The 27,035-nt window shown below is 32.1% G+C and overlaps 1 protein-coding gene across 2 annotated transcripts; it reads right to left on the minus strand.

Moving 5' to 3' along the window:
- Positions 1 to 4,411: 4,411 nt before the first annotated feature.
- On the minus strand, positions 4,412 to 16,441 carry LOC143233459 (heterogeneous nuclear ribonucleoprotein D-like-B). Of its 2 annotated transcripts, none has more exons than XM_076469714.1 (7): positions 16,156 to 16,441; positions 12,431 to 12,471; positions 8,850 to 8,977; positions 6,706 to 6,858; positions 5,164 to 5,407; positions 4,766 to 4,936; positions 4,412 to 4,649 (listed from the first exon to the last, which is right to left on the minus strand). In XM_076469714.1, exons 1-7 carry the CDS (start codon positions 16,329 to 16,331, stop codon positions 4,549 to 4,551), a joined length of 1,014 nt encoding a protein of 337 aa, XP_076325829.1. In that variant the 5' UTR covers positions 16,332 to 16,441; the 3' UTR covers positions 4,412 to 4,548. The 2 variants fall into 2 exon arrangements, with proteins under 2 accessions (XP_076325829.1, XP_076325830.1); XM_076469715.1 differs by having other exon boundaries at positions 4,412 to 4,631; positions 16,156 to 16,440.
- Between the last annotated feature and the right edge of the window lie 10,594 nt (positions 16,442 to 27,035).

Below are 27,035 nucleotides of genomic sequence, written 5' to 3' on the forward strand. Positions count from 1 at the left end.
TAGGTCTGTTACATTAAACCATAGAAGTTAAGAAATTATATTGCTAAAAAGCTCGTTTCTTTTTACCAAAAACGTTTAACTCTGAAGAAAAATTATCTCCACACTTTTCTTTCCATTTTATATGTCATGGGACAAAATTGAATATACTGGTATACTTACAGGAAACTCAAAATTGGAGTTACAACATTATTATTATTACTAAGATACACAAGTTCATAGATATGTATGAAGTATCTAAATACAGAAGGTTTGAAATTTGTGCGAGAGCAAAGACAAACGATAATTATTATTCACATGGCAATTAAGAAAGTAAAATATGCTGAGGTGATTGATAGCATATTGACTAGCTAATATGCTTTCATTATTAAAATTTTGGTGTGGTTGCTTTGGCTGCTGAAGGAAAGTTCTTTACAAGTCAATAAACTGAAGGAATGACTGCACTATTGTGTCAGATACGTCTTATAGCAATATTCAAAAATATTCATGTCAGTGATATTTCTCATTTTACATACTTAAGAGACAAATTCCGAACTAATATTAACTTGTACATACCATTCACCTCCAGTTCTTTAATAACAAAGCACTAAAATTAGTGTAATACAATGTATTACAATTACAATATACAACTTCAGTCCGGTCGCACCAAACATGTTCGCCCTACCAGCCGTGGGGGCATTATAATGTGACGATCAATCCCACTATTCGTTGGTAAAAGAGTAGCCCAAGAATTGGCGGTGGGTGGTGATGACTAGCTGCCTTCCCTCTAGTCTTACATTACTAAATTAGGGACGGCTAGCACAGATAGCCCTCGAGCAGCTATTGAAAAATCTAGAAATTAAAAAAAAATCAGGAAAGAAAAACTAAAATTAGAACTAACTGATTGATATCTGACCACAACTAAAAGTATACCAAGGTAACAAGAGATAAGCTACAAGGTCAGTAGCATAAAAATACCAATGTACATTATTTACAATGGCAGAAACATAAATCAAATCAAACCAAACAAAAATGTGTTTTGAAAATAAAACAAATACTAGTAAGGATGCATTCGTTGGTTATGTACTATTGGATTTTGAGTTTTCAGTGATATTTGTTAAGTACGAAGATGTTACGTGGATTTTTAAATCTGAAAATAACGTAACAGTAACGACTATCCAAATTAAAAGCATATCAGTATAAAACTAATAAACAAAAGTTACTAACTTCAAGTTTATGGTATGATTTCTTATCTTCATTAAAATGAGAAAAAATACAAATTGTTCAGGTACATTATATACACAATTACAAAATGAGAACATAGGTGCAAGTGTGGGAAGTTATTTCAAATGTATATTTATTAAGTATATTTTATTCTACACAATGTAACGCTTGGACTATATTGTGAACGCATTCCAAGGTTGGTTTGAATTTCGCACAAAACCACTCTAGGGCTATCTGCACTAATAGTCCCTGATTTAGCATAGCAGAACAAGAGGGAAGGCAGCTAGTCATCATTAGCCATTGCCAACTCTTGGGCTAATCTTTTGCCAACGAATAGTGGGATTGACCGTCACATTATAACACGCCCCCACAGCTGAAAGGGCGAGCATGTTTGGTGTGACGAGGATTAGAACCCGCGAACCTCCGATTACGACGCGAGCGCCTTAACCACCTGCAATCAAGGACAAAACATTCCTGTGAAAAGTTTCGGTAAGTTTGTAAAGGGAATTTATATTGATTTATCTTTTATCTCATTGTGCATTGAAATTAGCGTTAGATTCATTTTAAACCCCATATATATATATAAATATATTAAGTGATCTCCTTTGGATTCACTTCATGCCCTTACTGTTGAAAGGTGCGTTAAATCTCCGTCTGTTCGAGTTATCCACAAAGATAATAAAATAGCACATGCAAATTATACTAATATTTTTCAAGAGTAAAAATAATGTTGCATCTCATTTTCAATAAAGTGGGTTAATATAATGATGTGTAATAGGATATTTGATTGTTACAATTACCTGTATATTTTGAACAGAATACACCATACCCTCTCAAAAAATACAAGTATCTGGAATGCTTTCATGACTAGCTATGAAAGGCCTACTTATTCCCTTTGTCAAGAACGTTTTTACACTATTTTTGGTTATGGTCAACAACGCCACATCACTTAGTAACAAAACTTATCACCTGACTGTTCTTAGGCTGTTATGTTTACGTTGAATGTTCAATATGGATGTTTTGTTAAAAGGTTACTTTTTGTTAACTTCACTGATAATGGCAAAAGTTTTAATATTTTTATGAGAGTTGTAGCTGAAAGCAAAGTAAAAACTACCAAGTGGTGTTTCCGTTAAGTAACTTACACTTATGTTTTAGGTCCAATGCTTAAATAAGACTACAAAATAGGGCTACTATTGCTAATGTTATTAGTGCTAAAATGGGGTGAAAAGAAACTTAAATTCTTAGGGCATTTTGAAACACTTTACCTACCTTGCTTTAAAACAAAAACTTTTATTAACAATTACCTTTTATCCTTTGTGCAATTGAAAGTGTTGAAAAAGTTTTATATTTCCTTACCTAGAATACAGTGACAAGACTCATGAGTACCACAAGTCTTTTCAGAGTGCTCACATTCTTTTGTTTATTACATTTCACTTTTGTAGATTTTACTAAAAATGTGGCAATTAAAGAATTACTTTCAGAATAAAATAAGTGGAGACTAGGTACACTTTGGTACAGACAAATTTGTTTTAGCTAAGTTATTTATCAGGTCATCCCATGATGTAATGTCTGAAAATTTAATACAGAAAGTGCATCACCATTTTTGTCTTGGTAGAAGGCTTTAATGACTAAAATATGTCGTAGAATATGCATAAACATGTTTAGACAAATAAAAAACTGACCCAACTCCACTTTTTAGGTCACTAATCAAATAAACTCTAGAAGATAGATATGTCTGAGGAGCACATTAGACATATAATGCTTTATGAATTTAAAAAAGGCAATTCAGCAGAAACATTCAAGGTGTTTATGGTGCAGAGTCTAAGTGAAAGAAAATGTCCAAGGTGGTTTCAGAAGTTCAAAACAGGTGATTACAGCTCAAGTGATGCACCACATTCAGGTTGTCCTCTCGAGTTGAATGATGACTTGCTGAAGATTGTGCTCTAACAGTTAAGCAATAGCACTGAAGCTTAATTCAACCCATTCAACAGTTCATTATCATCTGCAACAGCTTGTAAAGGTGTCAAAACTTAGAAAATTGGTTCCCCCATGATTTGACAGAAGGAAACCTTAGAGCAACAGTGGATACTTCTCTGCACTCTCATGAATGTTACACCTTTTTTTGGACACATCAGTGACTGGAGATAGCATTCAGAAGCTTGTGAATCATTGGCAGGAAGTAAATAATAAAACATACATTACTGATTAAATAAGCATTTGAAATACTCTTTTTCAGAACCTAAAATCAGACATTACTTAATGGACGGCCTGATAATTTTTGTTAATTGTTAATGGATGGTTTTCTATTATTTTTGACAGTCTTTCAAACTAGTTGAACAAAGTTCCTACAGTCAGCAAGGAAAGACATGAAATTAAGCTGATTTTCAAATTTAAATGTATTTTACTGTATAGCATACAAGCTGGTCTAACCCGAGACCAACTAGTTATCTAGTTTATTCAGTGTGAATTAAGTGTTTGGATTGGCAAGCATAGAATGTTTCACTGAAAATTTCACTTTTGCACTAATATAGGACTTAACGTTACACTTGTAATACTTTCTCCATACGTATTTTTATTTACATATATCTCCTCAGTATTTTTTGTATCCTTGCTCATCAGTTTAGGTAAGTGTTCAATGAGTGTATATATGTACAGAATAGACTAAATAATTAAGTTAATGATTAAATTAACTAAAAATATAGTTTACTTCCTCTGAACCAAACACACTCACCCTTTCAGCAGTGGGAGGAGTTATAATGTGACAGTCCATGGTTAAAAAGTAGCCCAAGAGTTGGCAGTGGGTGGTGATGAATAGCTGCCTTCCCTCTACTCTTACACTGCTAAATTAGGGATGGCAGATAGTTCGTGTGGCTTTGTGCAAAATTCAAAAAAACCAAAACAGACTTCTGAATTTTAAGTACAGAATAACCACTAATTAATATTCACGTGTAATGTCAATAGTAATGACAATGTATTTTTCAATTTGTGACTGCTAAAGATGTTTTCATACGAATACAAATAACTTTCAAAAATCTTAAGCATTACACAAATTAAGCAAACAAGTGAAATTTTACATGAAAGTACTTTTAAAATAATCATTAAATTACAGAACTTCCTGAAATCAATCTGTCAACCTTTATTATAAAAGTAAACTCAAGAGGTTAAGATACACAAATTACACTGTCTGCAATAGAAAAGTCAAGCAACATAATTACACATTAAAATTTTTTTATTCAAACACAAAATATATACATCAGATGACCATTCATGAAGATGAAGTTCACATGAGCCTATGATGTCAACACAACACAAATCTTTTATCCTAACTCCTCAGGAAAAAACAAAATTCTAACGATAGGGATGGTAAAATGTGGTAGCAGTCCCTCCCCGTCCAGCTCCTCGTGTCTTACCATAGCCACTAGCCTGTTGACCTGCAACAGAACCCATTTCTGGGTTATTTTATTTATTTAGTTCAGAAATAGCAGTTAGTCATCACAGGAATAAACTCAACAGCATCCACATCATTTCAATTTTATACAAACAATGAAATCAGTTCAATACTTACCATAACCTTGGCCATATCCCCATCCACTGTAGTCATATCCTCCATATCCACCAGTATAATCAGCACCGTAACTACTGTAGTCGTAGTTACCATATCCTGGATTGTAGCTGCTATAACTTTGATTATATCCTCCATATCCCTGATCACCACCCCACTCCTGTGTCTGATAACCTGCAAATAAATTTTTCAAAAGAAAAGATGTGCAAGTTTATTTACAGAATTGGTTTCAAAGGTTTAATGGGATACAACTATCATTGATGTTTAGAACATGTAAGCACACGTTAAACAGTATCACACAAGCAAGAAAAAAAAATAGTAGCATTTCCCAAACTCTATTTTGAAATTGATGCTGTATTGAACATTTTGGGCTATTAATAATCTACATAGTAGCATCTTACCTCCTCTACCACGTCCTCTTCCTGCTCCACCTCGTGGAGCTCCCCAACCACCCATAAATCCACCACGCATGGACCGAGGATCTGGTTTAGATGTGGCTTTTTTCACATCGCATTCCTTATTTCCTATCATCTGTTTTGGCTGTTTAGTGATTTCCTTCACAGACTCTTCAGATTCAAATGTTATGAAAGCAAACTGTCTTCTTTGATTTTTTACCTTATCAACTGGTAGTTCAATAGCCTCCACCTAAAGCAAGACTTCATTATACCAACCAAACCACTAAAGGACAAAGCAGAAGTTAATAAAACAATGTCAGTTCATTCAATATTGCATGACAGGTTATACTGCCATGTTTCTCTTACATTAACCCTTTCCAGCATAATCATTCTAAATATTATCCAGAGAGAATGTGTAATGTCAAATTTAAGAAAAAAAATGAGGTGTGCCCAAAGCTTTCCTTTAAAATAAAACATTGGTTTTGGATGAAAGGATACTATTGCTCAAGCTAGATTTTCCCTCCTTCACAGAAGCAATTTTTCAAAAAATGAATCAATCAGAAATGTATTTTTTTAGCTCAATCACTATACATTCAGCAAATTTTTGAAGCTGGTGACAAAAAATTCAGTTTCTGCACTTTATTTTTAAGCTACTTTTAACAAGTTCCCTGTATTTACATTGAAATAATTATTGTAGTACTTTATTGTATGTGGTAACTTCACTTTGTACATTATATGCAGGCTATAAGTAACAGAACAGTGAGATTAAATTTTTGCTTTCAAAAATGTGGCCCACTTAACATAAGTACATGAGTAAAGCATACTAAGTGGCTGATACAAAACTGTTTTTATTGTATTATACAATACAAGTTCTCACTAAAAAATGTTGTTAAACGCTATAAAATATTCATACTAAAATTAAGATCACTAACTGAGGATCTTACTTTGAGATTTGTAAACATTTGCTAAATTGGCTTCTTAGTAGTCATAAAAAAAAAAAACACCAGAGCTAATATTCAGCTATATTTTGTTTAACTTTCAGCTACTTTCCTTATGATTTCAGCAAGACTACTTAACCATAATCTCAGGCATCATTTTAAAAATATTTCCTGTATATGCTACTGCATTATATTTGAAAGTGAATTAAACAGCAGTTTGCATCATGTAATACCTGTGTTATGAATAGTCTTGACTTCAATGGTTCAACATAAGCCATAATAAACAAGTTATATACACAAATAGATATCTAGATGTTAATGTGTGCTGTGCACACCACTTTTATAATTAAAACAGAAACCAATTTGGATTTTTTCCTATTAAATGCTACCATTGTATACACTCATGAGTAAACTTGATAAAAATTAACTTTTATTCAGTTAAAATACAACAAAAAGAAATTAAAAGTGCCTAAAGCAATTTTTGATGGATTCAAAATAGGTAATTTTCAGTATAGAACTGCATATTCTTTAAAATTCAACCTTAAACTGAAAGTCAATTGTAATAAGTGAACTTATAGGCAATGAAAAAAATATATCTAATCTTTTATACCTTGCCATACTGTTCAAAATATGCCCTGATATCACTTTCGGACATCTCAGGATCAAGTCCACCAACAAATATTTTCTTTATTCCCGGTCTAGCTTTGGCTCTTTTAGGGTCAATTTGCTTCCCCTTTACACTATGTGTTGCATCTTTAAACACCTAGTTAAAACAATGAAACCTCATGTCACAAAGAATAACCTTCACGCACAAACAAAACACCTTCACTGAAAAATTAGGTTTTGAATTACAGTGCATCAAATTTACAAAACAGGAAAGTCAGGAACATTTCTATATTATGCTTGCTTACATCATGATGTTTAAAATTATGAAATACACCATAATGCACATTTCTACCACCGCCAATTTTTTTAAAAACATCACAACAACAGATAAGGAATGCAAGCCAGCAACACCTAACCCTAGAGACAAGTAAAATTTTGAAATTATATTACCTAAAAATCTTGTATGATCGTACTGAGCCAGCCTTCACTACTGTCATATGATCTAAATACACCAACTAAGCCCAACCACTACCAGCTATGAAATTTGTGTAGCCAATGAAAATCTTGTTATTTCCATCTCATAAAACTAGAGGATGAAATGTTTAAAACTTCATACACACTTTAAAGAAAGAAAGTCAGTTGCTTCTGATAAAACTTAGTTTTTGCATTATGATTTTTAATATCATAGAAAGTTCCATTAAGAAATGGTATATCATTATAACATTTGTTTTAGGTTTGAATATTCTTTGTTTTAGTACATTATTTTAAAATTTATAAAAATTTGTCCATAAAATGCAAATTTTGTCTTTTTTTAATAATCACATACTCTCTGCTTACAGTTAAGTAATACACAAGAATGAAGCTATTTCTGGATAAACAAGTTATTTTCAACTAAGATTATGTTTACATAGGTACAAAAAAAAGTTTTATAAAAAAACTTATTTCAAGGTGATTCTTCATTGCAGCTGTACTTTAATGTGCTGACAAACTAGCGAGTGCAAGTAATTGTTTACTTCAGAGAGTTTGAAAAACACCACCTGACTAGTTACACAATACATCACATTAAGAAATTACCAGACTACAAAACACCATAAATTACAAGGAAAATCATTTTACTGCACTTAAAAGATTAACCGTGGTCACATCTCTCATTATATGCAAAACTTAAAATGGAATTTGAAACTTACTGTCTTTGGTGTACTGACACCCAAACTGTGAAAATGTCACTGTATTAAGATGAATATGTTTAGTCTATTGAACAAGTTCTTATTGTCACCTGTACAGTTTTACAGCCTTTGTAAAATATCAAAAAACTTTACATATCAATTACTGTTAACTGTAAAGCAACAGAAGCATAAATCTTACCATAAAATAAAGATAGTAAGAAGGAAAAGAAAAATTATTCCTTAGTACTAGCACAATGTATAAATCGCACAAGGTAATTATTCTAAATACTGAATCATTGTTATGAACTGATGGTCACTAAATAGCTGAACTTAATGCCAAAAATACAATAGAATATAAAAGTAAAAACTTCAGTTCAAAGTGCTGCTCCTAATTCATAAAAACTAATGATCATAGGTCACCTTTTCTTAAAACTCTTTTGAGTTAATATCACAAATTGCACAAAGTTCTTCCAGAAGCAAATTTTCTATGGCTTATAAAATTACTATTGACCACTACCAAGTACAACCTTTATATAAAATTGTAATTACTATAATAGTCACCACTCAGGTTCACGTTTAAAATCCAGAGAACATTTTTCACAACGTGCTTTGGTTGTCATCCTCTGATTTGTCCAATATGAAATACAGCATTTGAAATAATATAGCACTGGAATTGGCTAAATGTTCTACAGCTAAAGTTTAACATGCCCAAATGCTTTTTTTTTTTTTTGTTTCAAATATAAAGAAAACAGACTAGAAAAGTTTAAATACCAATCATAAGCAGCAGAACCTGAATCTAGAGGCTGCTTAATTCACCTGAGGATTTCTATTAAAATATTCTAACATTTATACTAAACATGTTGAATGTCTGTGGGAAATGCAAATATTTTACAACAGAATTATCTTGTATGAAGTACACATTGTATTAGAAAAAAAAAACTGTTCAACTGAGTACACAAACTCAGTTAACGTTAACACTTACAGCTTCCACAGACTCCTGCAATGCAAATGTAACAAAAGCAAATCCCCTAGACTTTCCAGTGTTAGGGTCAGTCTTTATGTTCACATCTGTTACTTCACCATATTTGGAGAAGTAATTCTTCAAATCATCTGTGAAAAAGCAGTAAATTACTCTGATGAAAATCTACACAGCAAAAATATTGCACGCATACATAAAACAGAATAAACATTAGGAAAATATTGTTAAAGTGGTATTTCTTTTTATATCTACAAATGCTAATAAATGTAAATCAGTTCAGGACATTATTAAACTTATGATTTTAGACATAAGTACAACTAGAATGAAAAACTTTCAAAATAAAAATATTGAAAACCATACCAACATTATTATATAACCCTCTCACCTCATGTAGGTCAAACTGAGCAGGTCACAATTTTGTATTACATTCAAAGTTTAACTAAACTATTTTATCATCAATGTACAGAAATAACCAAGTTCAAAATGTATAACATTACAAATTTATTACCAAAGTTAAGTTCCTAACTTCATAAGGAAATATTTAACTTGCCACATGGACATCCTTTACAGTGCATGTGGGGAGATTTCACAGTGCACAAATAAATGTGGCATCAAAAAATAGCAAACAATCCAAATGTCAGGACAACTTGAGTTCTTAATTTCATAAAGCAACATTTGTTTGACATGGACCAACTCTTACAACCCCAGATATTCTTTACTACCCATAATGGAAAATTTTAGTGTTACTTCAAAATTTGATTGAACTATTTTATGTTATACCCATTACTACAGCATAAATTCTTGGGTAAAAATACATATTTTAATAGCATACAAGTTCCCAATTCTACAACAAAATATTAAAATTCGAATTTTTCCCAAGTATGACATACGTCATTCTCTACGTATTATGTCTTCTCAGTTTTTACCACCACACCTTCAAAAATAGGAAGCTAAACAAATTACTCACTATAGAATTTACTGTTAAGACAAAATGTTGCAAATTCCTGCTCACAACATAAGTGATCTGTATACACTGTACTGTGCTACCACACAGCCACTGACACTCACTTGAACTCCCTATAAAATGTGTGTATAAAGCATTACAAAGGTATAGCTTGTCTATGTTAAAGTTGACTAAACCAGCATTATTAGCCAATAATAAAGGCAAACATTCCCTAACAGTTTCAGTTCATTTTGGTGAAATATACAAATATTTCTTTTGCACAGAGTGCCATCTTTAAACAAAAAATGGGTAAAACCATTTTCATGGTGTTCAAATTCAAGTTTATATTTAAGGAGTTTGCAGATGATAATGATTGAAAAGAGTCAACATTACATGTGTACTGGAAGCATAAATAAGTGTACAGTAGACTGCAATGCTGTTGTGTAGAAGGACTGTTCCAGGACACAAATTATCCACTGCATAACACTAGGTTTTAATTGGTCATCTAAAGAAGTTTTAATTCATTTCAAACAGTTAAAATTCAGCTGTCACTATGCTCAAAGTGAAGTTTGAGTAACAATTTTAAATTACAAGGTTGAATAATTCAAAACATCACCAGAATAAGCTGGCATTATACATACATCAACATGTTAAAAGTTCTCTTCCCATCAAATAATAGACACCAAGTTGCTTTAGCTAAGTTATGTTAAAGTTTGTGCAAGATCACTTAAAACTTTTCATACTCTAGTCAGTTAATCTTATTGATATTCTATAGTTAATATTCTATTTTACTCCTGGCCATAAATCTTAAAATGCAAGGAAGAAAAACATTTATTGCTAACAGTATTTTCTGTTGAGATCAATCTAATACATGCAAAATCTAGATTACACTTCTAGAATATCTTGAAATTCAAGTCTTAACAGTATACATCTATTTATACTGTTTTACCACTGACTTGTGTAAAGCTTGTTAAATGAAGTAGATATCCCAATATAAATAGTAATAAAACAAATACATTTTCTGTAGGAATTAAGCTTGTATTGAAAGAGAACTTTATTATCCATATAGAAACAAACACAAGTTATTTGATAGGTATAAAACTTAGCTTTTTTATTGGTTATAAATAATAATGAACATAAAACAAAATACAGAAACATTCTAAAAGGATGCAACTGGTAGGTGTGGCAAGAAAGGTCTAACAAAACAAGATTGGTAGCTATGAAAATTTTGTTTTATCTGAATCATTACAACATTATAATGAGTAATTTACATTAAGTTTGATACTATATTGAATGGGTGGTAAAGAATTCAGGTAAAATGCCCAAAGAAAAAGTTACTTTCAGCATTACAGGAAATTTAATTTTTTTATTTAAATACTGTTTTGTAAAAATTAAAAAAGTTAAAATTTGCATAATATTAAAATATGGATTATTAATTATGATTCTATGCTAAATTCTTTAGATTATGAATATAACCAACTCTTCCAGCATAGGCTTCATCTAACAAATCTGTAATGGTTCAATTTGATTTGACCAATCTCATAACTATATGAAATTAGGAAACAAATATAAATAACTACAGATTATAAAACAAATGTTTAAATTAACTTAAATCTTATGGCATTATATACTTATATAGATTTATTAATTTTTATTATTTTGACCTTACATCAATGCATGGCAAATACAAAATTTAAAATGATGCAGTGCATGTGCACTTATGTTACCATATCCAAGAATATAAAACTGGCCTTTAGTTTGTACAAAGTGACATATCTTTGCTGTTTTAACAGATTAGTATTTGGTATTAGTTACATTTCAATTATAAATTGTACAGTTAAAGATCATTACCATTTACAAACAAATTCCTAAACTTATTTTTCTTAAAACAAAATTCTCTTCTAATTATGACATGTACTTGTTACTGCTTTTCTTAGCTTGTTTATTCTTTAAGAAATTTTGCTGCTTTTCTTAGCTTGTTTATTCTTTAAGAAATTTTGCACACAAAAGATAAAAGGTTATTTTACATTTTATCCTGTCAATATCAGTTATTCAAGTTCCAAACTTGTACACAGCTGTGGCTTTTATATTCTGACACCAAAAACATCTGATGTGAAGCACTGCTGCATTCAACATACCTCATGACACACACACACACACACACACACACACACACACAACCAACTGATCTTTAGATGTGTTTAATATTTACATTTAAATTACAAGAAATTAAACAATATTTACTATGAAAATTTGAATTATATACAGTTTGATACCAAACTTAAAATTCACAAAATAGTAGCTCAATAAAATTCTCAATGCAGGTCAAACTGGATGGCATGGCCTTTTCCCTGTCTGGTAAAGGTTATAAAAACCCAAGACATGTATTGTAAAAGATACCTATGGAGAGAGGGGTTAAAGTGAGCAAAACTGATTGGTGCTATTTCCAAATTTAAATTACTTTTACCTTGATACATGAATTAATTTTACCTGATCAAAGGATAGGTTACCTTTAAAACTTGAGTCTAAGCCCATTACTTCAATAACTTAATTTGTCTCTTATCCAACAAAGAAAATGAAATATTTATCATACATGTCACACATACACACACAGAAGCGTGTAGCTACTTCAGATACTTACGTGTCTGGGTATCCCAGCTGATTCCTCCAACAAAAAGCTTCCTAACAAATAAAACAATAAGAAAATTAGTACAAGTATACGTGCAGGTATTTGGAAAATTTTGAACCAGTCAATATTAACTTTATCTGTCACTACTCTTTCAAACAGACCACATTTTCAGCTCTTTAACGTTATTCTGGAAATTACTATAAAGAGATTTAACATTAGTTGTAGCTTGCACTGCAAAGGTAAAAATTCAATGAATATGGAACCTAAAGAAGTTGAATAATTACATTAACAAGTTTAAAATGATTTGTAATGAAGTGGATGGAATATAATCCAGTATATGCACCATTGCAATTTAATGTTGAGCCAAGGGTTGAACTTGATGATATTCCTGTGAGAAAAACAGTCATTAAGATTAAAGTTTAAAAACTAAGATATGGATCATCTCATGGTTTTAACTTTAACTCTGCATTGGAACAGTAAACCCATAGAGGAAGAAACAAGTTTTCACATGCAGAGCAAACGCAATTGTTAGCTACGCTTAAATGCACTAGATTTCATTTGGAAACTGTAGATGGTGATATATAATCTTAAGATTCTGTAGTAGTTATCTAGTGCTTTATTTATAGTGAGCAGCACTCAGTTACCCAGCTGATGTCAAGTGTTGTCTTCCATCAGTTGCTAGAACAGGATGGGCGAAGACCAACTGGAGGCTCCTGGGTGAAAATCAAAGTCTTGATGGCTTGTTCTGTAGCCTGACATTTGCCATTCTTGATGTCTTTCTGTGAAGGAATCTTCTTATCAGCACATCTTGAGCCTCTCCAACCCATCAAAGCCACATTCTCTTTCTATGCTTTACTAAACTTGGGACTAATTTTTTGAAAATTCAGTGTTCAAGCTAGAACTTGTTTACAATTTGAATAAATTACTTTGAATTGTTTAAAATTAAAAACTGGCAGTTTTACATTTCAAGATGAAAATTACTTATAAACTGCTTCATTAATATTATTCTGCAATTTAACTAAACAGTTTAGTTTAATTATTTTAATATATTAAAAAGATCCTAAAAATTTTTTATCCCACTTGAAACAAGTTACTGGAACTACTTTAAATCAAGTCCAGAGAAGAAAATGATCAAGCAGTGCAAATATCTGTCTCCTGAAATATTAGCTGTGAAAAAAAAAGAAAGCACCATTAGAAGAGATGTGAACTTTCCACTACTGGTGTTTGAATTAAGCCATATTATTAAAACATAATGATGAACAAAATGCCACTAGCTTGAACACTGTAACAAAAAATGTTCAATTTCAAAAAAATTGAGGTGCTTCAATGAGTATTTTAGAAATCTATTAATCACTAATATTTATAGAAAAAATATTAAGTAGGTTTTGTCAGTAAAATTGAAACAATAGCTTTTATTACTGGTGGGAAAGAGTAATCTTCAATTTGGTAATTTTAAATTCATTTGAATTAAATGACTCAATTTCAAAAATTAAGTAACCTTCCTTAGTGTTTATTAGAAAATAAGAAAAAATGATACCAACTACTACACAACTGTTTTTACCTCCTATTTTTGCTAATCCTTCAAAGCTGTACAAATGATACCTTTGTGAATGGATCACTGTTACAAGTTTAATGTTCACATAACTATTAACCTAATTGTCTTTAGAGGTTTGTAGTGGCAACAAATTCAAGATTAAGTCATAAGGCATTACGAAAATCAACTATTCAACTAGTTTATATCTTACTCGTTTAAAACTTCACAAAAGTTTGATGAATTAACACTCCTACGAAAAGACGTTTCTAGTCCTGATTTCTCCAAGCCCGTTCCCCTGGCTGTGGTTTCGCTAGATAGTAGATAGGGACAGTGGGAATCTCGTTAATCCATTCATTAATGGATTTAAATGGCAATTTCATTTAAATACAAAATTATTAGCCTAATATTAATAACCTTTCAAGTTGCTCTGGGGCCTATTAGGCCCACTTTTCGTAGGAGTGTTAAAGTTTACAGAACTACATAGCAGTAAGAAAATACTAAACTGAAAATTAATAGACTTCATAAAGATATAGTAGGACAGTCAATACATATATTTCCAACTTCTTATCCTTAGGCTCATGTTCTTCTATGCTGTATTCACAGCAAACTATATCTATCATATACAGTACCGTACCAATAAAAAAGTAGAAATACAGTACAGTCATGTACAAACAGCCTGTATCTTATGAATATACTGAACCGAGTGTCACTTTAAAAAAAATGTACACGATAAAAACAATTTAATAAAAAATAAAGCAGTTACACTATGACTCACAGCATAAGAGACAGCTAGACTAAAAAAACAACAAACTTCAGCATATCACAAGTAAAGCCTAACAACCATAATTTGAATGTACAATTGAACAAGTATTCCACAATATAATTTATAAAGGGTGGAGTTTATTACAAGTGTTCATCTATTGCCAGTAAAGTTTTAAAACCAATGAGAATATACAGTCTCTCCATTTAGATAAGCAAGTCTGATTCTTATTTTGAGACACTAGTGCTGACAGCTTATTTCATGTTACTAAGTAAATTAGTTTTACTAAGACTTACTTGTACTACATGTAATAGAAAGTTCAGTGTGATGCTAAAGGTCAATTTACAAATGCAGTTTCTGATTAATTACATATATTCAATTTGTGGCATGAACCTCTAGTTTTTAACTGTTTAATCTAAAAGGTAATTTTCAAAATATAAAGTTAAAAAAGAATTCCTCAAAAATAAGTAATGTTCATTTTCATGAAAATTTTACATGAGGAAAACATGTCTATTGAGAAGTAAGAACTAAAGTTAGGACCTTATTTAAAATTTAGATCAATTAATTAGAATAAGGTCCAAATTATTGGAAGACACAATCAGGGATATAATCTGGGTAGAAAAATTTATGTCAGAAGATCTAGTGAGAAAGATTATAAATTAATCTATTGGTGGTTGAGAATTCACAAAAATACTACAATAGCACAGAAATGTTTAAAGAGCATAAATACTCAAGAAATAGGTTTTGGGTGTTTCAAAATTCAAGCAATTTGATTTTGATGTACTAAAGCTTTTAGTAAAAGTTAAAAATAGTTGCTTTTTTTCGCTTGCACGCATCTAAGAGTGAGAAAATACATCACTAGTACTACCACACTAGTAGTGGTATTCAGGTACTGGTTTAGTGACAGTTGCTCAACTTTTTAAAACAAATTATCTCTGCTTTGCAAAATTCACATGGTTGCTATAAACGTTAGTAGTTTTAGCCGTTATTGAGATTAAACATTGTTATCGTTTTGTAATATTAAAATCAACATTTTCAAATTTCATTTGTAAATTTTAATATTTTGTTCTTAATTTATATTAAGTTCCAGTTCTCAAATAGCTACAGAATTTATTACAAATTATAATCAACAGTTTTGTCGTTAAAGGTCAATAACGAATAATGAAATCACTCGTGTATGCTCTAACAGTAGCAGCCATCTTGTTCTCGACTCGTGCTCACAGAACTCGAAATCGAACTGAAACCAGCACAAACCGGATTAAGCGTACGTAATAATAGCAATATCACAGTCAGGGCCTACATATGTCCTACAATTAACTAGCCCACAAGACTAACTTACAAGACTTTATAATAACATAACGAGCACATAGAAAATATAATGTATATTAATAAATATACATTAATGAAAACAGCTGTAAACTCAATAATTTACAACTAATATACCTGTCGTCATCAGTTTTTCCCTTGCCAGTCTCTACTAGACTATTGTCCCCTTCCCCGCTTTGCATCCCTCCATCAGTGTCCATTCCTTCCTGTTGATAATGTCCATACTGACTATCGTTGTACTCGCTGTACGAATAATCTTGGTTCTGGCCATTATACTGATTATCATTCTCCATTTTAATTAAGTTTTAACGTCTTACTTAAAGATGGAAACTACTGTGGCTTTCTTTACCAAAACTAAGAACAAAGAGACACACTACGAACAAAAAGAAAGTATGCGTCTTTCCGAGTTGGTGTATATATAGCCTAGTACCACGTGATAATTCTTCCTTCTTCCGTTGGTCTACAAAGACTGACGCGATAGTGACTTTGAACATAACTTACGCCTAAACATCATGTTTATTTTTGGAAAAAAGTATTAACTTATTTTGATAAGTTTAATTTTATGAATGCATTCATCACTTACTAAACGCTCATTAAAAGTGAAATTTCATGATAATAAAGATAATAATATGTATCATTTTTGTCTTTTGTTAAGGTATTATAACTTATATTTATGCTGAATATAATAATTTCCTCCTATACTTGATTTTAAAATTAAACCCTTTAAACTTAAAAGGCAAAATTTTCTTACTGTTTCAAAATTATAAATTATGTTATTATTTTATTTTTTAAAATATCAAAAGCAAAGCAGCAATGAGTAAAATAAAACACACATATCGACATTTCTTCTGGCAAAGTAGTAAGTTTGGGAATACGGCTGAATTACGTGTTGTAGTTATAGTTCCTCTCAGAACAATGCAAATACCCTTTTGCAGACTCTAAAGACAAAGGTATATAGTTAGACAGAGAGGAGACTTTACTGTTATCAGTCCTTATTTAAACGTCGCACCAAACATGCTCGCCCTTTCAGCCGTGGGGGCGTAATAATGTGCGGTCAATCCCACTATTCGTTGGTAAAAGAGTAGCCTAAGAGTTGGCAGTGGGTGGTGATGACTAGCTGCCTTCCCTCTACTCTTACACTGCTAAATTAGGGACGGCTAGCACAGATAGCCCTCGAGTAGTTTTGTGCAAAATTCAAAAAACAAACAAACAAACCTTATTTAAAAGAATTATTAATCCAATGAGGGAAGCTCCACTTAGTGCCCAGCTAAAGATGTTCATCCACTACTCAAGCTTTGTATAAGTTTTATTAATATGTCTACGTAGTCTAGTTTTGTTTGTTTGTTTTGGAATTTCGCACAAAGCTACTCGAGGGCTATCTGTGCTAGCAGTCCCTAATTTAGCAGTGTAAGACTAGAGGGAAGGCAGCTAGTCATCACCACCCACTGCCAACTCTTGGGCTACTCTTTTACAAACGAATAGTGGGATTGACCCTCACATTATAACGCCCCCACGGCTGGGAGGGCTAGCATGTTTGGCGCGACTCGGGCGCAAACCCGCGACCCTCAGATTACGAAGCGCACGCCTTAATGCGCTAGGCCATGCCGGGCACGTAGTCTAGTAATGTAGTATTTTTATGCTGTCAATAAATTGGCTAAAATTGAGTTAATTGACAAATTACTGACTGTGTTTGAAGTCTTTATGAGTATTTTCGAATGTTACTATAATATTGTCGAATTTATTGAAAAAAGAAATGTTTCCTATACGTATGTGAATAGATATGTTTATATATATTACTCCGATTTCTTTATTGGACATGTAATTAACTTCGACTTGCGAGCCTAACACATATATATTTATTTCTAACAAATGAAATTCAAACCCATGGCTAATCACCCTGTTATATGGCTACAGATAACTTATTTTAAACAAGTGACATTTGAGATGGATACGGTTACATGGTTCAAATAAGCGCCTCAGCAAATTCACATCTAAATACTATGAGAGGTTTAAAGAACCATGAACTGGGCATTCTATGATAGGTCCTGATGGCAATACGTGGACAACGGTTAATTTATTAGAGTTGGCAAGGCCTTACTCATCCTTGTTGTATATCGTGTAATCATAGTAGAGCTACCACCTACACATATTAGCACCAATTTCCTCCTAGCAAATGGTTACAAGTTAGATTTGGAAAAGGTGGATCTCTGACTTTATATTTAAAATGTTATGCGCAAAAAAACGTAGTTGTTTTTGATACAGATCAAGGTATTGATATCTTAGGGATGATTTTAATGTGTAAATTGTCAGACAGTTTTGCGACAGCAGTTCGGTGATAGAACCATTTAATTAAAAAAGAATGATCCAAAAGCAGTTTACTGTATGCATACATGTTAAGAAAAATGCAGTGATAATGTCGAATGTGCTAGTGGGTGGTATTCTGTGGCGTACTATGGATACAATGTAGTATATTCTTTTCATCTACTGAAGTGATAGAAACGAAACATAAAACACACTATTTTCTCTGGGGATAGCAAGCTTCACTTGCTTAAATAGTGATCATTCTGACTAGTAGAGCTAGTATATTTTTTTCAAATATTTATGGTTTTTTTTACCAGATGGACTTGTCATCGACAGAGTGATAGACGCAAAAGTGACACATATAAGTAAAATAACTATTGCCACACCCATTATGCTATGTTTGAGTTTGAACTAACAGCTTTCTGGATACCTGAAGTTTCTCGTTGAAACGTGTTTCAGGCAAAAGTATGCCACGTAATAACGAAGCATTTCCATGTAGAAAAATGACAAAAGTTGTTTCCATTGCATATCATTTGAACTGTGGCGTACCTTAAACAGCTACAGAATGAAATGATATTCATGCTATTCTATTCACAGACATACCATGAAAGCCATTTATAAATGTCTGTACAATCGCACTGTTGAAATAGACATTAGAAAGTCATATTCATCGTACGCAAGATGGAATATGGAAATCAAACAGAAAATGTTGGTATATTTTAGACTTACCAGTCTTATGGAAACAACTAAGCAGAGATATTGTCAAAATATAGCATGAATAGACTTGATGACACGTACTTTAACGATGTGGTAATAGTTCCAAAATTGTTTTAATATAATACATACAATTTCTGTAATAGCTTTTAAACTTTACCTTTACCATTATTGAATTGAATGGAGTTCATCATTTGCATACACTATGCATCATTGCAATAGCTAATCAGCTTTAAAAAATCAAAATGTATTATTGTGATGCAAAAGATACTGTTAAATCACATAGGTCAACAGCATGGAAACAGCAATAGCGTATTTCACCAGGCTATGAGATAATGTATGTTTGCAAAATGTTGAGATTCAGGAAATTTCGAATAAGTTAAAATCATTCTAACGACGTCAACTAACTATGGATGACAATCCAGTGTTTGAATGGAAACTACAGATACACAGTCAGGAATTTCAGGAAGAGGATGTTAAGACTAAATATTGTTTGTGAATCTGTAAAAGTTTTTTTATATAAATAATTATTTGTAGTAGTTGTTAGTAATAACCGTTATTATAAATCGTATTGTTCTTTTTTCCTTTTATATATTAAATATATCTGTGTTAAGAAAGAAAATTGTATGTATCAATCTTGTTGACAAATATAATAAATTTTATTTATTATATTCAAGTAAAATTCAAGTAATTTTCAAAGGTTCTAGATGGCTAGGTGGTTAAGGCACTGAAGTAATACTCTGAGGTTCGCCGGTTCGAATATCCTTCCCACTCAATATTCTCGTTATAAAATAACGGTCAATTCCACTATACGTTGATAGAAGAATAGCCCAAAAGCTGGCTTTGCACGCAATTTAAAGAAGCAAACTTTTAGATTGAAATATTTGGTTATTTTAAATCGTAATACGTAACGTACGTAACAATTAAACGAAGACTTGCCCGAGTCAAATTATAATGCGTAACATATATACAACCAAAACCAATACAATGTTAAAATCATTAGATAATGAATAGTTATTAAAACAGGTATTCTCTTTAAAATGATGTTTAGTGTTGATTTAAATTGTTTATTAATTTTGATTTATTGGGAATTAGTTTTTATTTCCAGCTTATTTAGTTTTAATCTGAGTTCATATAACTGAAAAATATCACAGGCTTTATTTTAACTGTTGTGTATTGTGAAGAAATATAGACGCCATAATGCTACAAGTCATCTGCTGAGAAAACAATTATCCCTTGCGAATTTATATCTAACTTATAGTTTCGCTTATAAAGTGTAATTTTTTGAGATATTGAAAAGGGCCCAGATAACTAGTACGAAGTATTACTTTTATTTAGGTATAGTCACATACTTCTGCTAAATTTTTGTGTAGGTTTCCTGCACGTAGTTGGCATTTTATTGTTGAACTGAATATACGTATGTAATAAATCTGGATAAATCTCTATCCTAAGTACTATTACATACATCCAACACATTTTCCACAAAAGTTACAAATACTTACCTCTGCTTGCTTTCCTGTATCCATGCTCCTCAGGGGCTAGACATGGCCAGGTGGTTAAGATACTCGACTCGTAATCGGAAGGTCGTGGGTTCGAATCCCCGTCACACCAAACATGCTTGCCCTTTCAGCCGTAGAAGTGTTCTAATGTGACGGTTAATCCCACTATTTGTTGGTAAAGAAGTAGCCGAACAGTTGGCGGTGGGTGTTAATGACTAGCTGCCTTCCCTCTAGTCTTACACTACTAAATTAGGGACGGCTAGCACATATAGCCCTCGAGTAGCTTTGTGCGAAATCAAACAAACAAACTACCTGTAGCAGTAATTCGTAGTGTAATCCATTCTGAGCGATTTTTTTTAGAATGGTATCAAATTTATTTCGTGTTACATATCTGTCTGTCTTTTTGTCTGTTAATTAACTTTTCTACAAGGACATTACATATCTTCGCCAGTGAAAAGATAGCTTGTAAACGGTTTGAGGCCAACCAAGAAAAGAACTAGCTAGTTATCTTCAACATTTTAAGCTCTCTACACTCCAGCATCAGTAGAAGTCGTTAAACATAGCAAAATCTAATCAGTAGGTTAAATTTTATACTGTTTCATTTGTTTAGTTATGCCATTTGCTGTTCGAAATTGTTCGATGTGTAACATTTCTCGAACCAGCATTTTGTTGTTACTTGTAACTTCTTGACACGTGTCAGTATAACTGAATACTATGGTATTCTTAGAATCATAGATTTATCTTTAAGATAGCATCCATAGATAGCCGGACCTTCAATTAGAAAATAAATAATATAATATAATATAATATAATATAATATAATATAATATAATATAATATAATATAATATAATATAATATAATATAATATAATATAATATAATATAATATAATATAATATATACGATTTTGAACGAATTTATTCCAAAGTAATATCAATGCGTTTTCTGGAAATATCTGGCTCGAGATTTAATTTTAACGTTTCTGAACTCTCTGAAACTTAGATTCAGACGAAGAAACCCTGGCTTATAAAAACAATTTTCTGCAAGGTAATCTATCTAAAGGCATATCTGCTGCACAATAAAAAAATGAGAATAAGATATTCTTACAGTATTACCTAATCTATCAATGGAAAATATTACTGTCCACCATTACATACTGTTTTTGTGATATTGCACTTTTTCTCACGTATAAATGTTCGTGATCTGATAGAGAAGTAAAGAAAGTAAGCTATATTCCTCCATGAATGTTGTTTTGTTAGAATTACACACATAGCTAGAAACATATATACATTAATAGTATTGAAAATTTATGGTAATTTGAAACTTTCATTTTACAAATTGAAGAGCAGAAGTAATATAGAATGTGCATTTGCATGCAACAATACACTAAACTATTTGCACATATTCCAGTGTTTTTAATTCCAACAAAATGTTATGCAATTTAGTTTCATATTTTACTGTATATTACAGCATAAGAGTCGATATTTTTATAACATTATTTTTTTTTCCAAGGAAGGGGACTCCGCATATATAACAGTTTGTTCTTGTTTTGTTTTTGAAATTAAGCACAAAGCTGCACAACGGTCTGCCTGCACTCTGCCCATCACGGATGTCAAAACCAGATTTCTCGAGGTGTGAGTCCTCTGGGCTTATACAACCGACACATAAGAAATGTAGGAAAGTTCTCTATCCTTCGAGATCGAGTAAATCAATTTATTTAGACATACCGAACAACGCTTTTCACAGACCCGTTGTTTTAAAAGTTTAGGAAATGACCGTGTGAAGGTCCCAATGTGCATTTTAGTTGCCACTGAGGTGATGTTTTCAAAATCTGAAAGTCAAAATGCTTTTTTGAAAGTCAAATTTTATGAGATACGAAGCAAAATTCAATATTATAGTCGTTAAATTTACCGAAAATACAAACAACTGTGATATAAGTATGGAAAATTAGTGTAAATGAAAAACTCGTTTGCGATTGGCGAAAACATGTGGGGAACATTTAAAGTCTGTCAGTAATATTTTCCATAGATGGATTAGGTAATGCTATAAGGCTATATAATACTTATTTTTCTTGCTACTTGGATACTTAAACTGATTTCTGATATGAACTGGAAATAGACCTATTGAAATGAGTTTATTGTAACGAGAAATCACATTATGTTACGAGTCGAGGCATAAAAAGAAAGAAGAAATATATTTCTGACGTTGCTGCTCATCAGAGTTGGTGTAGTTCATGAAGTAACACTTAGTCCAATGACAAAAAAGAAAGTCTACCCAACGATCATTCCATGGAGGATTTTGAAGTTTACGATGATCAGATAAGCCAAAGAGAATTCAGTTGAATATTTCGGAAATTCAAATTCTGAAGGTGATGATTTTAAGGGATTTTAAATTTTGTTATCAGTATTGTTAGATAAATTGTATACGAAATTTTTTCATGTCTATAAAATATAAATATATAAATAGTCATGTTTATAAAAGTGTATATGTAATTTATAGGCTCTTTGTATAATTATGAAGGGTAAATTACTTAATTTTGCAATGGTAAATGAGAAATAAGTCAACCTTTCTCTACTTTTCATTAACGAATACTGGGAATGGCTGTTACATTATAGTATTCCAGTGGGTGATAGGTCGAGCCTGTTTCGCGACAAGAGATTACCAGAGAAACACTATATTCATCAGTCCATGGCAGGATCGGAAAGAATTATAAAACAATGTGTTGTGTATCTCAGAACAGCTGGTATGGGTATTAACACTTTTATTGATAAGCAACGAATAGCGTTTCGACCTTTCTAGGTCATCTTCTTAAACGTTGTTCTCTCCTTATCAATAAAAGTGTTAATACTCTAACCAGCTGTTCTGAGATACATTTTTATTTCAAGTGGGTTTCTCATCATCAATGTGTTGTGTACTTCAGTCCTCGAGTTTTGAGTCTTTAATGATAATGAAATAAGTTTGTTTGTTTTGGAATTTCGCACAAAGCTACTCGAGGGCTATCTGTGCTAGCCGTCCCTAATTTAGCAGTGTAAGACTAGAGGGAAGGCAGCTAGTCATCACCACCCGCCGCCAACTCTTGGGCTACTCTTTTACCAACGAATAGTGGGATTGACCGTCACATTATACACCCCCACGGCTGGGAGGGCGAGCATGTTTAGCGCGACGGGGGGCGCGAACCCGCGACCCTCGGATTACGAGTCGCACGCCTTACGCGCTAGGCCATGCCGGGCCAATGAAATAAGTAACGGCGAAACTTTAAAACACAAATTATCGAATTATCGGGAGTACATGCTTGTCTTTCTTTTGTATTTTCGCAAATGTGTATTTTGATGTTATTTATATATTTTAACCTTAAACTGATAATCCTGAATAGTTATTATTGTATTCATACCTTTAACTGCGCAGAACTAGTAGTAGTAGTAATAAACTCAAATGGTTTAAACCTTCTGTTAACAGCTAAGATTAGTTATTCCTTGATCTCTACAATTTTTTTGTATCGTGGGTGCATCTAATTTTCTCTTACACCATCAATTTATGAATTCACAATACGTCCTTGTTTCTTGCCCGTATCTAATATTTACACGAACATGAAGTTTTATTCTTTAGTAATTTATATAACTGAAGTTATTGGTGTATTAGGAAAACTTCTATTTTTTTACAAACAAAAATAAAATAAGTTATTTCTTAATATAGATATGACATATATATACAGACTCACAATAACTGAAGTTTAACAACACTATTACACGACGAATTAGTAATTATTAAAAAATGTAAGACTGTGTAAATGAGTGCTGCAAACCTCATCACGAAAACAGTTATATTTTTCAAAAAAACTTAAGGACTTTTTTCATCCAATATTATCACACCAAAGAAATATTTATGGATCACGATTTTAGAAAAACAGTTAACATTAACATTATTTTATACGATTTCTGTTGTTCATGTTGATGACATTTTAATAAACAATCTTAAAACACTAAAAGTTGTTATTTTTTATTAACTCAATGTTTCGCTTTTCAGCCTCTTCAGGAGCATTTCACCAAAACACAAATAATAATTGACGGAATAAAGATTCAAATCGCTAGAATAGTAAATTATAATCAAATATATATAACGTACGTTTCTTCAACGAGCTTTTAACATATAAAGTAATAATGCTTATTGTTCAACGAATTATACTGTTGAAATAAAATTTACTTGTAGTAAACAAAAGTTTCATCCAAATTACAGATTGAAATAGCAAAAGATGACGCGAAAAATATAATTATATGCTTCATTGTTTGCCACATTTATCCATGGTTATAGTTAATCGATGAGAAAAGCTTCTTCAACTTTTTTGCCAATGTACTTAGTGGCTTTATTAAGAGTTTGTTCAGAGAGTGGTGTTTCGTGTGAGATGTCATTTTCCATGATGACCTAAAAATGACCTATAATTGCACTTTTTTATTGTTTTGTTTGTAAAGATATACAGGATACGTTGTTCTATCCTTGTGTGTAAGGATTTTCTGGTACTCCAATGTCCGTATGGTGGTAGACGTTATATATAAGCTGGTAAACAACATTGGAGACAAGACAACCATCTTTAGGTTGCAAACACACTTTAAAACAGTTGTATGCCAGTGCATTAATAATTTTGAATTTGTCTTATTTACAATTTGTCTTGTATATACAACTTTAAGCCTCATGTTCAAGATAAAATACGTATAATGTTTTTATACTCTGTACAAATACTGTTTTCAGTTCAGACATTGTGCACGAACACTGCAGTTCACTTGTTGGTCTCTTATTATTACATATGGCATCTGGTATGGTTTCGACTTGACTGGATCCCTTGGTTTTGTTTTGGTCCTGAGGTCTGCCTTTCTTACTTTACTTGTATACTGACTAAATAAAAGTTGTACCTCTTTTTTCTGCTTTCCAGTAAGATCTTCACTGATACAGAATCATCGTACATATTTTTTCCACCCAATGGTCTTAAGTCTAGCCGATTTTCGTCTTCTATAACAAAGTAACTGTCCTCAGGTTTTGTGTCTATAACAGCTAGACCTGTCATGTCAATCAGTGCTTTAATACGTCTTGTTTCCTTCTCAAGGTATCTCTTAAACATACTATTTCACCTTATAGTTCATTGTGTTGTCCCTGTTCTTCATCTCAAATGTCCTTTCCTGTGTAAGGTGAATTTGTTGTTATCAAAAGGTAGCTGAACCACGATCTTCTGTTCGAATTTGAAACGTTGATTCTTGGCCTTCCTGTCAAAGAAGTGCTTCTTAGTGCTTTTGATTTGTTTATCTTCCCTAATAGAACTGCTTTGATAGATTTGTTACATTAGCCTTTTTTGGTTCTCTTTTTGAAAGTTTCTTCCCTTTATCTTGTGCTCAATGTTTTCTCGACACTGTTCCGAAGTCTCTGTAGTGAAGGGTCTACTGTGCTTTCCTATAAACCTACATTCGAGATTTCATCTTTTGAGACGTGCAGGTGCTTGATGTCTTGCTAATTTTCTTTTTATCATCTAATGGTGACTGAAGATGCCTCATTAGTCTCTTTTTCTGTCTGGTTCCTCTAACCTTCTATTGCTTCATACATATCCAATCGTCGAGCCTTATATTGGTGCCTTCATACACATGACTTCAAGGTCTCCCATATAGTATAGAGAATCCACCTTCATTTTTATGGGAAAACTTCTCATTGCTGCACTCAGTGTCTCGTTTGAATTTTGCTTTCTTGTCACTGATATAGTTTTCATAGTTTGGCATGTTGTTATTTGTTGGCAAATTATCAATGTTTCTCACATGCTCTAATCACTACTGACTCTATTGATCCATTTGCTAACTTCGATTGATCATCAGTCATTTACTGTTTAATTATAGTGCTAGGACTTCCTCCAAGTGGTGAATGTGATGAGTTTTCTATATTCTCTTTATTCTGGCAGCAGAACCCATGGTAATAGTTACTCTTTCCTTGTTTCTTGTCAGTATCATCTTTGTAGGTAGTTCCATCTGCCTTATGTTGAAATTTTTACTGTTCCTTGTTAATGACAGACTTGCAATAATTTACAATTTACTCCATTTTATGACGAAGTTTGTATTTTTTCTCTCTTTTATTTACTGACTTCTTGTTACCTTTGATGGTATACTTTTTCTGGTAAGCCACCACTAGTTTCAACTTTAACCGATTCTCTATGAACTTTTAAGTTATACTTCCTCCACGGGCTTCCATATATTGTTCTATCAGCTTGATCATCTTGACCAAATATTTTAGTGTTCTCTCCTTTGGGAACAATTGCCTTTGTCTCAGTTCTAACATTTGGTGGATAGTTTATATTGCTCCAGGAAAGCATCCATGCCATCTTTTTGTTCATGAAATTGGACAGCTTAGATAGACTCTGATCCCATTGTCATTCTTGAGGCTTTCATCTTTGTGTTGGGTGAGATTTGTGATCATAAGGTATGCTCTTATTCCCTCTTTTACAATTTTTCTTT

The sequence above is a fragment of the Tachypleus tridentatus genome, chromosome 12 (assembly GCF_004210375.1).
Source record: "Tachypleus tridentatus isolate NWPU-2018 chromosome 12, ASM421037v1, whole genome shotgun sequence".
NCBI lineage: Eukaryota > Metazoa > Arthropoda > Merostomata > Xiphosura > Limulidae > Tachypleus > Tachypleus tridentatus.

Coding starts and splice junctions, on each gene's coding strand:
- LOC143233459 (XM_076469714.1), bottom strand. CDS start 16,331: ATGGAGAATGATAATCAGTATAATGGCCAGAACCAAGATTATTCGTAC. Junction 6,859..8,849: donor TGCAGGAGTCTGTGGAAGCT/GTAAGTGTTAAC, acceptor TGTTTTAACTAG/GTGTTTAAAGATGCAACACA. Junction 4,650..4,765: donor GGGATATGGCCAAGGTTATG/GTAAGTATTGAA, acceptor AAAATAACCCAG/AAATGGGTTCTGTTGCAGGT.